General features: G+C 35.3%; 2 protein-coding genes across 2 annotated transcripts; one reads left to right on the top strand and one right to left on the bottom strand.

Moving 5' to 3' along the window:
* Positions 1-8,143: 8,143 nt before the first annotated feature.
* Positions 8,144-10,339, bottom strand: LOC133310405 (pentatricopeptide repeat-containing protein At3g58590). Its single transcript, XM_061511337.1, has one exon. It carries the CDS (start codon positions 10,337-10,339, stop codon positions 8,144-8,146), a length of 2,196 nt encoding a protein of 731 aa, XP_061367321.1.
* A 992-nt stretch (positions 10,340-11,331) lies between these two features.
* Positions 11,332-12,021, top strand: LOC133310404 (uncharacterized). The gene has a single exon (XM_061511336.1). The coding sequence runs from the start codon at positions 11,332-11,334 to the stop codon at positions 12,019-12,021; it is 690 nt and encodes a 229-aa protein (XP_061367320.1).
* The last annotated feature ends 3,884 nt before the right edge of the window (positions 12,022-15,905 follow it).

Here is a 15,905-nt window from a genome sequence, read left to right as displayed (position 1 = left end):
GCACTGTTTCAAAAACCCATGTTGAGGGTTGTATTTTGGGGGTTTGATGGGGAAAGTAAAAATTGAGTATGTATTTTGAATTTCAACAAAGTAAAAATTGTTGAAACAATGACACCAATTAAGCTGGCTTTTATAAACTGTCATTTTAGACAAGGGTTGATCAGATTCAAAAAATAAAAAGGGTTAATTTTGTAATTTCAACTCATTTTCTCATCTATATTTTACCTTCAACCAAATATGGAATTCGAAAATTTAAATCAATTTTCCTGGTAATATTTTGGTCTACCAAATAACTTTTTTAAAATTTCCCCACTAATTTGAGTTTACAACCATTTCCCCACTATTTATATTTACCTGATTAAAAAAAATTTCTCCTCTACCAAACGCCCTCTAAGAGTATAATTCGCACAATGCTTGATATATGTATTCCGCACAATGAGATGATTGCGCCTGGACCCTTTCTGGGTTTTAAACCTCTAAACCCTCCCTATCCATTATAAATATTTGTCTTTGATGCACGATAAGCTCAGTGCGGGTACATGGTGGCATCATCAGGGTGAATAGGGTTTCAAGGTTGATTCGGGATTAAAAAATAAAGTAAAATTAAAAGGATCAAATTTAATTAAGTTTGTTTAGTTTGGTTTTAAAAAAAACATCAGTTAAGTCAAATCCAGGCAATCCAACCCTATTAGGTTGGTTTAGTTTGGGACATCAGGTAAAAAAAACAGAATTTTTTACATTTGTCTAATTTTGTATCCTTACTCATAGGCCATACATTTTTCTTTATTTACAATATTTAATTTTCTACCAACTCTTAGGTGAAGACCATGTCGAAGATAATTGATTTGGTTTAAACTTGACACAAAATGAACCAATTATCCTAAATTACATGACCTGATTTAATTAATTCAATTTAGATTAGTAGGTTAAATTAGTTTGGTTAGATTATCAAGTTCATGAAGTCAATCTGACATAATAAACACTTTTTTTTGGTATAACTAGAAGATATCTTTATTCAATCTCTTCCGGTCACCTTGTCATCAAACAACCCTAAAGCGAGCTCTTCATTAAAGTAAATGGTACATTACATGATTGTGTTGGCAATGGTATGGGGGCTCCCTCATACCATTCTAGTAGATCTTTTTAGGAGGCGCCAATGACCATAGATAGGACCTATCCCATTTTTACAGTACGATGGTTGGCTGTTCACGGACTAGCGGTACCCACCGTTTCTTTTTTGGGATCAATATCAGCAATGCAGTTCATCCAACGATAAACCTAATAAAAATTATAGAGCTATGACACAATCAAACCCAAACGAACAAAATGTTGAATTAGAGCTAAAGGTTTGGCTGGGCCGGGTATTTAGAGATGGTGATGTTTCAAGGCCTCCGTAGAAAGTTAGTGCGACTCCAATAGTTAAAAGAAAAAAAAAGAGACTTCCGCAGAAGTTACCCTTAAGGGGGAGGATGATGTTGGGTCTTATACTTGAGGGGAAGATGTTGGAAGTATTCAAGTATGAGTTATAAAGAAGTACCACACCGGCTAGACATAGACCAAGTGATGACCATATAAAATGCAAAAGACCCATAAACCTACAGCCTTAAGGTTTTGGGTTAAAATGTGGTGTCGATCCACTTATAGTGACTTATCGCTTGACCCATGAATATATTCCTTGCAATGAATTTTGGGCTCCCCATACCATTCCCAACAGATTGTCCCTTGATGCTTAGAAGGCAAGGTTTCGCCTCTAACCCCAAATAGTTTTGCCAATAACCGAATCCAAGACACTTCGCTACCAAGTGTCACACCCTTACCGTTATAATAAACATTTTAACCTTTAAGAGTGTGAGAATGTTTGAGGCTTTGCGCTATTCATAACTCGCATGTGGTGTCATGTTTATCGGGAAGCAAGTGCACGTGTTGATGACCTAGCAAAGTGCTGTCACTCTCTGGAGTTTGGTGTTCAATTTTATTTTCTTTTTCTTTTTTTTCTTTTTTTGATAACAATTTTTATTTTCTTTTTAATGCATCTAGTACGAGTTTTAACTAGATAATAATGTTTTTTAGTAATTTTTACCGTAATTATTTAAATAAAAATAAGGTATGCCAATTATTTTACACTAACCTGCAATGCATATTTTTGTGAAAATAATACTTGTCCAAAATGATTTTATTTAAGGAGTGAGCAAATAAGGTTATATTTACTCTTGATTTAATTTAAATACATCATTACCATAATCATTAAAATTTAAGAATAAATTTATCCTTACTTACTCACTTTAAGATAAATTCATGGTAAATGAATTTTTTATTTTTATTTTTTGTTTAATTACCAGACTCTAATGTGAATGATATGTCAAAGACCAAGAAAGGGGAATAGCCGAGGTATGCAAAATCTAACCCGAACAACAACTGTGCGCAAATAAATAATAATAATCAATGCTAATTCGAGCGTAGCTTTTGAAAATATGCTTGTTAAGCATTTATAATAGTTTATTAGTGAAGACCAAATAGTTATTTAATTCATTGTGATAGTTAAATTCAATTATTTGTTTTCAATTCTATACGAGCCCTAGGCCCCTATAACTCATTAACGTACCAAATTGATCCAATCCAAAGTGCCCAAAAAGACTCCTGCCTTTTGTAATTTGTGATTTATTTATTTATCCAGTTTCATTTAATTTTCATACCTACCATTAATAATCAAAGTTCAAGAAATAAGAAAAGCCATTTAAAAAATTTAAATTTAAGCACCATGAACTGTGTTTCACAACAAATTTAAAAATTACAGAAAAGAGGTCAAAGGTTCACTAAACATTACTATTCAATTTTAAAACTGGAAACAGTTGCAGAGAATGATCTTATCTACGTCAAAAGATTAACCCTAAAGGCTAAAGCAGATTATGGGAATGTTCTGCCATGGTTATTTGTTGAGGGCAATTAAGAATAGTGTGGCTTCTTTCTTTTATGTGCAAGCCAGAGTTTTCATCTAAAGCAGTTCGATTTTTAATACATTCCTTTCTTTATCAAGATATTGTAACACTTTGAAAATCAATTTGCACCAGAAATAGGAAAAGTAAAGATGAAAGGAAATAGTACCAATAACCCACAAACTTCCACTACTGGCAGAAGAACCGACCTTATCACATGTTTTTAAAACTTTTTAGCTCTTTTTCCACTTGACTTACCAGCCTTTACTTCAAGTTGATAAAGAAGCAAAAACATCAAGGTAATAAAAAAGGGTTCTATTTTTCTCATGTTGTAGGAGATAAGTATCTCCTACTATAGATACATAATATGGTAGAGCCCACCATCCATTAAAAAAAGAAAAAAGAAAAAATGATGTCATAACTTTTTATGTGAGAGAAACATGAGATAGTTATCTCATGTAAAATGAGACAATTATTTCCCAATAAAAAAATGGGAAAATGAAGTATTATTTAAAAGGATATGTTCTTTTAGATTATTTACACAAGTATGACCGGTCTTACTATGTGTAAATATGAAAAGTTACTTTTTTTTTCTCTTCTCAGTAATATCGCTTATGTGTAAAGTGAAAAAAAAAAGCAACTTTTCATAATTGCACAGAGTATGACTGGTCATACTTTCTGTAAGTCACTAAAAGGACACAACTTGTGTCCTTTTTAAATGACACACATTAAACCCTAAAAAAATTGAAGGGTTATCTCAGATTATTTTAATCAGTGCCTTTTGCATTTTTCTTGGTGGGTACGAATCATCAACTTTCATTTTTGGGTTTTATAGATATTATGTTCTAGGAAGCTTATAGTGTAATGTTACTCTCACAAAAAGTGATGGCCCCACCTTCCTTTTTTTTTTTTTAGAGAGAGACCCATATCAAATATATTAGAGTAACATACACTACAAATTTCTACAACATGACATATATAAAACCCTTTATTTTTATGCCAGAATAACTATTTTTCTCTTCTTTTGTGGTTTAAATGATTCAAACCCTGTGACTCTCTAGAGAAGGGCACAAACTAGCTATGGTTGCCTTATTCCTAGTAAGTAATTATACACTTTAAACTTGTACTAGTTGTACTACACTTTTACCTTATCTATAAAATATTTGGGTAATTAAGAACATTTTGGTTAGTTTTTACAATCATAACATCAAACCCCAGTAGTTAAATCTACTATATCTTTTCTCCTTTTCATATAATCCCTAAATTTCAGCGATTACAATCTGGGTTAGAATTTACGGTTTGCTTGGTTTGAATTCAGTTAAAATAAAGGAGAGAGGGGGAAGCCTCCAAAATTGATATGCTTGTTATTATGAAGTACAAGGTTTCCTTCCATTTTCCTCCACTAGTCCATCCAATTTTAATCCTATGAAGTACAACATTTGTTTATAAGCAAATCATCGGTGCATGATTGAAGATATGATGATACAAACAACACCTCTCTGCCAAAAAGAATTAGATAATTAAATTATAAGGATTAACTATAAAATCACTTCACTTTAAACCCTGACTACGGGATCACAAAAATAAATTGTGGGCACAAGATTCTATGGAGATCATTGACTTCTTATCATAGTCAATATTGTTAAAATCAAGTTTCCACGAAGAAATGGAAGGGAATAGTAGAAACGTAAATTGTAGAAACGATACGAAACGTAAAGTTTTTATTACCCAATATCAATATACGAAATTATATATGTATAGGGAAAGTTATATTTACAAATTTTTTGTTTACAAACTACACTAAGTATGACCGATCATACTTTAATCAAGAGTGTATGACCGATCGTACTTAGTGTAATTTGTAAAAAAAGTTTATAAACGGATCCTCTCCCTATATATATATGTGTGTGTGTAAAAAAAAATCACATCAGTCACCAATCAAAATACAATGAACAACTTTATATTTAAAAGATATAAATCATATAATTATATAAGACATAAGTCCAAAAATACAAAAAGTTTAACAACTCTTATAATAAAGTTCCACGACATCAAAATAATAAAGTTTAGCAACTCTTAAATATAACTACAGATGCTTCGTGCAAGGGTTTTTTTTTTTTCCATATAGCTAACAGAAGTTACTGGGCATTTGATTTGGGAAAAATGTAAATAGAATTTTCTTAAATTTATTTAATTAAAAAAATAAAAATAAAACCAAGTCATGAATTAAAAGTTGATCCACTTCAACTTTTTGATTTAAGTGAAAACGTAAAAACTTGTGTTTCAATCATTTTTATGCGTAATTTTTATCAATTTTTACTGAGGAGAGTTTTTACTTACGTTTTAACACTCGTCACTCTAGTTAAAACGTTAAAATTTTTACATTAATTTTTAATAACAATGACCATAGCTGTGCCAGGACATGGAGAAAGCGACATCTGATGAAAATTGGACAGTTTTACTGGCCACATAATCTACTCTGATTCTAAAAATATGCTTATCCGATGAGGATCATATATCTCCTGCTTAAGACTTCAACAAATGCTGACTATAAAATATAATTATGTCAGAAAATCGAATAGTCAAAATGAGAGCAGTAGAAAGATCAATGATTACTAGTATTAAAATTGGATTAAAGAGAAAAAAGATTTAGTTTGACCTTAGGCACTTTTCCAAAAATCTTCGATGCTACTGATACACTTTATTTATTTTAGGATACGTAAGCGGATCCTGTGCAAATTTATAGAATCTTAAGATCCTATGTATCTTAGTATAAATAAATTACCGTTGCAATGACTCTTAGGGCGACGGTAATACTAAAAGTTTTCTCAACACTCTGCTTCCACAAACACTAGATTTTCATATGCAATGTAAGAAAAATACTCTCTACAGAAAAAGTGAGCACATTTTCAAGACATGCAGGATCTTTATCAAACACATTAGATTTTTAATAATATTGAACCGGTTTAGCAGCAACCCAGTAATACAAGAAGCATGTTATGATGGTTTAGTGCCTAGTTGATTCCCTCAAATGCACTTACCACGTGTAAGGTACAGATTAACTTAACAAGCATGGAGACTTGGACATTTGATACAGAAACAGTAAGTAACAGAATGCGTTTTATATTAACATCTGAGAAAACAGTAAGGTATGGATTAACTTAACAAGCATGGAGACTTGGACATTTGATACAGAAACAGTAAGTAACAGAAAGCGTTTTATAGTAACATCTGAGAAAACAGTAAGTTATGGATTAACTTAACAAGCATGCAGACTTGGACATTTGATACAGAAACAGTAAGTAACCGAAAGCGTTTTATAGTAACATCTGTAAAATCAATCACTAAATGCATCCAAGATTTCCTCACGTGTGACTCAGCATTCTATGCCCAGAAAAGCTTGAAAAAAAAATTGAATGAAGAAATTTACATGTGATGGCTGGGGGAGTTTTGATAGAAAATGGCCACCCAGAGAATATAATGCTGACCCCCAAGTATGGATCTCATTACTAAGATCCTATTATAAAGGGCCGACCCAGTTCAAATACCCACTTCGTGAGTGTCTGGGGAAGGGAATACTAAGATCCTATTATGATGGTTACAATTTAAAGTTGAGAGGAGGAAGGCTCAGGCTTGGCTACACATCATGCACGACAAGGGGTTGAATGGAGGAATTTACGTGGCCATCAAGGACAGAAAAGATAACACAAGAGAACCTTATAATCGTTCCCCTAAACATGGTCCCTACTGTTAGTCTTAAATTCTACTCAAATTAATGATATTTCTCCTATAATTTTTGGGCTGAATGGTGTTAATGTGCAGGTGAAAGTGGGCTAAACTTAAAGGTGTAAGCCCAAGATGGTGAAAAGAAGTAAAAAAAGAATTTTAACTTTTCACTAATATTTTTCACATTATAATGCATAAGTACACATGGGTGATAAAAGATGAAAGAGGAGATGAGATGGCAATTTGAGAACCCGTTGGATGGTCTTTTGATCTGACGGACTTCAAGCATTTGATGCTGTGGCTTAAATACAAGTCTCTGTTTTGTAATAAAGGGAGTTGAACTCAGATTTTAGAAAGTTAGATTTTCGTTGAAGAAAAAAAACTCAGTTTCGATATAATCAGTTTTACGTTTTTGAGCGCTTAATTTTCTTTGAAACTTTCTTGGAGAATCTCATTCTTGAAGGGATTCAAGAGGAGATTTCTGCGTGCAACTTCTTGGAACAGTAACTTCGTTCTTTAGTTTCTCTTTAATTGTAGCAATTTCAACTTGAAGAACATATCGGTCTGTTACATTCTACTTTTGCTGTTTCTGATATTTTTGAATGAAAACTATGTTTACTGTTATTTCAGAATTCATTTTTGTTTTATCTTTCAACATGCATGGCTAAATTCTTTATCTAGAATTCTGATGAAAATGACAAGTACCCATTAACTGATTCAAATTGTTGTGCATGTTCTTGATGTTTGATTAGTGAAAATTACTTGGTTTAAGTTCCATGGGAATGAGCTTAAAGATTATTGCATGAACTTGTATTGGGAAATTGAGTTCATGATTTCATTAATTCAAGTTTTCAAGATTATGAATAATCTAGGAAAGAATTTGATTACAAGTCATCAATAAAATGATTCAAGATTAAGGGATTAATTTGAATCATTTTAGAATTGAATTTGGAAAAGTTTAGTGAGATTCTACAAAAAGTCAGATTTCATCAATTATAGGTACTACAGCAGTTAAAACGCAGACATGCAATTTTCAGGGAAAAGTCACAAAAGTCAGAATTCTAGATTTTTAATATTCAGTTTTACTCATTTAAACGTGTTCTTACTATTCGTGTTCTTACTATTCTCAGTATAGTTTGCATTTTTTAAAATTATAATTTCCATTGGAAAAACCATCAAATTCACTTTCAAGAAAAAAAAGAAAAAAGGAATAACCGAAAGAAATTAAATTTCCTGTTCCCAGAGAGAACGATACTTGAATTCTTTTTGGTTTGTATACTTTCAACACCTACCTTGCATTTAGGTTAACCCTTATCCCTTTGTTAACAGTTAGGTATTAGTCTGTCAGGCTATATTTCATGTGGTGTAGCTTGGCAAATACGCACTTCAGGCTAGAGTCCAGAGTTGAAGAAGGCTGGAAAACCAATATATACAACATGTTTAGTGCATTGTTGCCAAATGATTGTTAAGTTTAGCTGCACAAGTCAATTTGCAATTTCTTGCCGCTTGCAGCCTTCAAGGAAGCTACGCCATATGTTGGTATTTGGTGGGAAAGGCATGCTTGCAATGATTTTCTCAGCTTCCTTAATCTGTCCATTTTTAGCCAGGAGGTCTACTATGCAATGGTAATGATCAAGTTCTGGTTGAATCCCATAAATGGTTCCCATCTGCCTGAAAATTTCCATCCCTTCGCTCTCTAATCCACCATATCTGCAAGAAGAAAGCACTGCTCTGAGAGCCAATGCATCAGGCTTCAACCCCGTCAATTCCATGTTTTTGAATCTCTTTACTGCCTCGTGAGCATAACCATTCAGCCCAAGGGCAGTAATTAAAGCTGTCCATGTAATAATATTTCTGTCCGTAATTTCTTCAAAAACTTTCACTGAACTATCAATGCTTCCACACTTCCCATACATGTCAATTAGTACATTGCACAAAAATGTGTCACGGTTAAGATTAGTCTTCATAATAAGTCCATGAAGAGAACTGCCCAAATCCAAACTGCAAAGTTTGGTGCATACACATAATACACTCATAAATGTGTAATTATCTGGACGGATGCGTGCAGAATGCATATGCTTGAAAAGCTCAAAAACCTCATTATAATTATTGCTCCGAGCGCAAGCTGAAATGACAATGTTCCAAGATACAACATCAGGTTTTTCGAGCAAAGAAAGAAACTTTATTGTTTCATAGTACTGACTAGTTCTGTTATAGATTCCAGCAATGATGTTGGATGGGATTAGAGGAAGTGGATTATTAAATTCTTTGACAAACGAAAGTGCTTCATTTATGAGACCATTTCTGGCGTAAGCCATAACAAGAGAGCTCAATACGTATTCATAATTCTGATACCCCATTCTTATAACCAAACCATGGAGTTGATGTAGGTCTGATAATGATGATGACTTAAGAACAGCAGAAAAGGAGAACTCATTAAGGAAATAACCCACTTGAAGCATTTCTTGTAACAATAGAATAGACGTGGAAGAGCAAATATTTGAGTAACCCAATATCAAAGCATTCCAAGAAACCACATTTTTCTCTTCTATCTGATTAAAACAGTTATGGGCGGAAATCAATTGATCACATTTGGCATAGAAGTCTACCAATGCAGTACCCACAATAGCATCGGATTCAAAACCACTCCTGATTACCTTAGCATGGAGAGATTCTCCACACACTAAATTTCTCAAACTAGTACATGAGTCAATAACAGCTACAAATGTGGCCTGACTTGGCATCAATCCTCTTCTGGACATATTCAAAAACAGCTCCAACGCCATTTGAGGTCTCTCACTTTTAGCCAATGCATCAATGACTGTATTCCAGGACACAACATTTTGAATAGGAACCTGCTCAAACAATCTTTCCACCGAGGACATGGCTTTGCATTTGACATACACACTGATGAGAGAATTAACCGCATTAATTTCACCATCAAACCCACATTTAGTCATTAAACTATGTATCTGTTCACCATATTCCAAATCCTCTTCAGGATCAACAAGTCCAGACAAAAGGGCCACAAAAGAGCCTTCCGACAAAGAAATCCCCATCCCCACAAGATCACGAAAAAAAATCTTACAGTCTTCAACAAAACCATTACGTGCCAGCAAGGACAACATCGAGTTCCAGGTCACCAAGCTCTTCTGGGGCATATCTTCAAATGCCAAAAACGCCTCATCCAAACATCCATGCCTCCCAAACAAGCCCAACAAAGCAGTACCCACGAAAGCATCAGCATCAAAGAGTCCACTCTTCATGCTCAAAGCCTGCAACTGAACACCGTGAGAAAGATTCAACGATTCACACGATAACAACCCGCTGAGAGTGTACTGGGTAGGCACAAAACCACTCATCCTCATATGGAAAAGCAAGTTCCAAGCATCATCTACATCCCCATTTCGACTGTACGAATTGATAAGCGTGTTGTAAGAGACAACTGTTCTGTGGGGCAATGCGTCGAACACCTTGCGTGCATGAAACACTTCGCCGAGAGAAATGTAAGAAGAGATGATGTTGTTGTGGATGAAGATGGATTGCTTTGGAATGGGACCCATTGTGACGGAGAGTGCATGGAGACATTTGGTTGAGTCGAAGGACCGAATGGTGGAGCACGCTTCGAGTAAATTAAGGAGGAGTTGGCCATGTCGGAGAACCTGTCCATGGCAATTCATGCAGCTAAACTAAAGCACTAGAACGTTAATTTGATTTTATACTTTTAGAAATGCTTATTTGTTCTTGCTTTATTTATTTTATTTTTGCTTTTGTTAAATGGTCCACTTATTATTGAGGCCCAAATCCTCTTCATTGGGACTCCACCATGGGCTACTTGTACATTTTTGTAGCCTAAATGCTGAGCCCAGTTAACTTGCAACCCAGCAACTCAAATAAATTCTTCTGGCCAACCAAAAAGGGCTGCTGGCCTTCATGAAGTGACAAAAATTACTTTCATGGCAGCTGAACTTGCTGTCTTAAACAACACAGTGAAGAATCTTACCAAGGTGGTGGTGGACTCTAAGCATGCAGCACATGCTCAAGTAGCTGCTACAACAATTATCTGCTCCCTATGTTATGGGCCACGTGTATTTGAGGAATGCCCCAACAACCTTACATCAGTTCTTTATGTGGGAGAGTTCAATAGTGGCTACAACAACTGCAACCAATTCAACCAACCCAGATGGCAGAATCAAGGTGGCCATTTTAGCCAGAATCAAGGCCATGGATACCATTACAATGCTGGAAATAAAGCACCTAGCCAGACCCTCCAAGGAGGACAACAACAATTTCAATCAAAGATGTCATTCCCACCTGGTTTCAATCAACCTTTTCCTGCAGACCAGAATAAACAAGGGAATGCAGAAGCTCATCCACCTCTTGAGCAGTGGATGAAAGACTATGCTGCAAAGAATGATCAAGCTGTGCAAAATCATGGGCAAATGCTTCAGAATCAGGCGGCTCTACTCCAAAGTCATAGTGCCATGTTGAAAAGCATTGAGACACAAATAGGTCAGCTTGCTACAGCACTCAGTGGTAGACCTTTGGGAGCACTCCCTAGTGATACATAATTACCAAGGAGAGATGGTAAAGAAACATGTAAAGCCCTCCAACTGGCAGAGAAGTTCATCAACCAGAACCGGTTGTAAGGCTCTCCACATTAAGGAAGCTGATGGAGAAAGAAGAGCAGCAAGTGGACAACTCTGCTATAGCTAAACCGACAATCAGTCAATCTATACCTCAAGAAAAAGATAATGAAGAGGAAAATACTTCTGAACCAGTAAAGGCAGAGCAAAAATCAAAGGAGTCAGATAAGCTTGTGCAGAAAAAAGAAGATTCTCAACCACTCTCTAAGGCAAAACAGGTTCCTTTTCCTCAAAGACTCCAAAAACAGCACCAAGAGCAAAACTTCAAGCGATTTCTGGATATTCTGGAGCAATTACAAATTAATATACCCTTCATGGAAGCACTTCATAACATGCCTAGCTATGTGAAGTTCATGAGGGATATTCTCACAAAGAAAAAGAGGCTTGAAGAGTACGAAACAGTGGCATTAACAAAGGAATGCAGCAGCTATGTCTCCAACAAATTGCCTCAGAAATTGGAAGATCCAGGTTCTTTTACAATTCCATGTACAATAGGAGATAGATATATTGGTAGAGCCTTATGTGATTTAGGCTCTAGCATAAACTTAATGCCAACTTCTATCCTTAAAACACTTGGAGTGAAAGCCTCTCCAACCACAGTTACTCTCCAATTAGCTGATAGAACTCTTGCATACCCTGATGGAAAAATAGAGAACATCTTAGTTAAAGTTGATAGATTTATTTTTTTCAGCCGATTTTATAATCTTAGATTGTGAAGTTGATGAGAATGTGTCTATTATAGTGGGTATGCCATTCTTAGCCACATGGGTGCTATAATTGATGTTAAAAAGGAAGAACTAACCATGAAGGTCAATGAGGAAAAGATCAAATTTAATGTGTTAAAAGCAATGAATTTTATTGATGAAGTTGTTGATGACGGTTCTGCCATATCTGTTATAGACCATGTTGTTGCTGACCATTCTGTTATGAATAATGAATTTAACAATTTAGAATTGGGCAACATTGAACAGATTGCTAAAAATCCAAATGAAAGAGAGCTTGTCTTAGCTTTAGAACCTAAACCAACAAAGTTTTTTGGGGACAAACAATTTGAATCTTTAGGACTACATGAAAGATCTTCTAAACTCTAAAACCATCCATTGATGAACCACCTGAGTTAGAGTTAAAGGAGCTGCCAAATCACCTTAGGTATGCCTTTTTAGGAGAGGAGAAAACTCTCCCAGTCATTGTATCCTCTGAATTGAACATTACAGAGGAAGACCAGCTATTAAGAATCCTTAGAATGCATAAGAAAGCCATTGGTTGGACCATGATTGAAATTAGAGGAATTAGCCCCTCATTTTGTATGCATAAGATAAGGTTGATTGATGAAAATAACAGTTCTATTGAACCTCAAAGAAGGCTGAATCCAGCCATGAAAAATGTTGTTAAAAAGGAGCTAATAAAATGGTTAGATGCAGGTTCATCTACCCAATTTGTGATAGTCATTGGTGAGTCCCTTGCATTGTCTCCCTAAAACGGAGGGATCACAATAATATTAAATGATGATAATGAACTCATTCCTACTAGAACTGTCACGGGGTGGAGAATTTGCCAAGACTATAGAAAATTAAATTCAGCAACTAAGAAGGACTATTTTCCCTTACCATTTATTAATCAAATGCTTGATAAACTTGCTGGCCAGGAATACTATTGCTTTTTAGATGGGTATTCTTGTTACAACCAGATCCCATTAGCCCCAGAAGATCAACATAAAATAACCTTACATGCCCTATGACACTTTTGCTTTTAGGAGGATGCCTTTTGGCCTTTGTAATGCCCCTGCAACCTTTCAAAGGTGCATGACAGCCATCTTCAATGACATGATTGTGGAATTTGTAGAAGTTTTTATGGACGACTTCTCTGTATTTGGAAGCTCCCATGAGGCATGTTTGTTAAATCTGTCTAAGGTGTTACAGAGGTGTGAGGAAACTAATTTAGTTTCAAATTAGGAGAAGTGTCATTTTATGGTGAAGGAGGGGATAATGTTAGACCACAAGGTGTCTAAATTTGGTTTAGAAGTGGACAAGGAAAAGGTCTCTGTCACAGAAAAATTACCTCCTCCTAGAGATGTCAAGGGTATTAGGAGTTTCCTGGGCCATGCTGGCTTTTATAGGAGATTTATAAAAGACTTCTCTGAGGTGGCCAAGCAACTAAGCAATCTGGTTGAGATCAATAGGCCATTCTTGTTAGATGACCAGTGCCTAAAAGCCTTTGAAGAGCTAAAAAATAAACTAATCACTACTCCTATAATTATAGCACCAGATTGGTCATTACCATTTGAGGTAATGATTGATGCAAGTGAGTGGGCATTAGGTTCTGTTTTATGACAGCGCCAAAATAAAATTTTTCACTCTATTTATTATGCAAGTAAAGTCTTGCAAGGTGCTCAATTGAACTACACTGTAACTGAAAAAAAAAACTCTTTACTATAATTTTTGCATTTGAAAAATTTAGGAGTTATTTGTTTGGAGCAAAAGTAATTGTGCATACTGATCATTCTGCAATTAAGTATTTAATGGAGAAGAAAGATAGCAAACCAAGGCTTATTAGATGGATGTTACTCCTTCAAGAATTCCAAGTTCAAATTATAGATATGAGTGGCACCCAAAGTCAGATAGCTGACCATTTATCTAGGCTTAAGTCAGAAGAGAATGAACAAGACCTAGAACTAGTCAGGGACATGTTCCCTGATGAAGTTTTGTTAGCTATAAAGTCTTTAAATACCCCTTGGTATACTGATTTGGCCAATTACTTGGCTGCTGGATTGATACCTTAGGAATTAAATTCCCATCAGAAAAAGAAATTTCTCCATGATTCTAAATTTTACTTTTGGGATGACCCCTATCTTTTCAAGAGATGTGCTGACCAAATCCTTAGAAAATGTGTTCTTGAAGTTGAACAAGAGGGAATTTTAAGTAGCTACAATAGCTCCCCTTATGGAGGACATTATGGAGGAGTGAGGACATCTGCTAAAGTCTTGGAGGCTGGCTTTTATTGGCCAAGCCTATTTAAGGATGCTTATACATTAGCTAAGAAGTGTGATAGATGCTAGAGAACTGGCAACATTACACATAGAAATGAAATGCCACTCAACCCAATTCTTGAAGTTGAGGTGTTTGATGTGTGGGGGATATACTTCATGGGCCCTTCCCCCTTCTAATGGCAACAGGTATATATTGGTAGCTATTGATTATATGTCCAAATGGATAGAGGCAGTGGCATCTCTCACTAATGAAACTAAGACTGCATGTAGGTTCTTCAAGAGTTACAATTTTACAAGGTTCGGCACACCTAGATGTGTGATCAGTGATGGAGGGGGACATTTCATTAGCAAACTATTTGAGAATCTCCTTGCCAAATATGGTGTTAAGCATAGGATGGCCACACCCTACCACCCTCAAACTAGTGGCCAAGTAGAGGTGACTAACAGGGAAATAAAGAAAATTCTGGAGAAAGAAGTAGGTCTTCAAGAAAAACCTGGTCCTTAAAATTAGAAGACTCCCTTTGGGCATATAGGACTGCTTATAAGACACCTATAGGATGCTCACCATATAAATTGATTCTTGGTAAAGCATGCCACTTGCCATTGGAGTTGGAGTACAAAGCCTATTGGGCTCTTGCTAAACTCAACATGGATTACAAGCTTTCTGCTGAAAATAGGCTTCTGCAGCTAAATAACTTGGATGAATTTAAGCAGAACTCTTATGAAAATGCTAAGTATAATAACCCATACTAGTAATAGTGGATTTAATATCGAAGAATAATTAGAAGTAAAAGAAATAAAATCACCTTTGGTGAAAAATGAGTTAAAATTTCAGTTAAAGAGTAAAAATGCGGGTAAATAAAGTTACCCGAAAGTAAAAGTAAAATTATAAATATGAGCATAAAAATATTCTAGTCCATTAGGTAAAGTTTGGTAATGAATGGAGGTGTGTAGATAGATAAATCTTTACCCAGTTAAAATAAGTTAACTTTAAAAAAAACTGTAACCCCTTTAAATTTCTCTTTCCTACGCGTTTTCCTTCGTTCTTTTCCGTCGTCCAGTGGCTGCTCTCACTTGGAAAGGGGCTTAGGGTTTTGCTTTGGTTTTCTTTGATTTCTCTTGCAATATCCAACCAAATCTCATAACCCACTACATGAAATCTATGGTAAACTACCCAATGAAGCTATTCCAACCATCAATGTGAGCTATTGTTGAGTGTGTGAAGAGTTATTCTCCTTTCCCTAATTCGTACACTATTCATCAAGGAGGCAAAAGGAAGCTTTTGAAGGAGATTCTCTTGATGGAAGTCTTCTAGGTCTTGAATAAGTGATTAGAGGTGATTAAACTCTAATCCTATGATTATTTTATTGTGAAAATGGTGTTAAAAAGCATGGGTATGGTTGGGTAGAAAATAAAGTAGTATAAACTTGAAGGTGATGATGGCTTGGTTGTGTATAGGAAGTGTAGTGAAAAAAAAAAGCAAGCATGTTGCATGTGTAAATAAAAGAAAAAAAAAATCCCCTTGTGTTTGGTCCCTTGTTGTTCGGCCATGAGAGGGTTTATAGAGGATGATGTGCAAAATTGTTAGTTATGTATTTGGAAGGTGAGGTGTTG

Source organism: Gastrolobium bilobum, unplaced genomic scaffold, assembly GCF_033153095.1.
Source record: "Gastrolobium bilobum isolate Gb01-03AN ecotype WA unplaced genomic scaffold, APGP_CSIRO_Gbil_v1 utg20292, whole genome shotgun sequence".
Lineage (NCBI taxonomy): Eukaryota > Viridiplantae > Streptophyta > Magnoliopsida > Fabales > Fabaceae > Gastrolobium > Gastrolobium bilobum.
The sequence above is the reverse complement of the archived record's forward strand: the minus strand, read 5'-3'. Positions and strand labels throughout refer to the sequence as shown.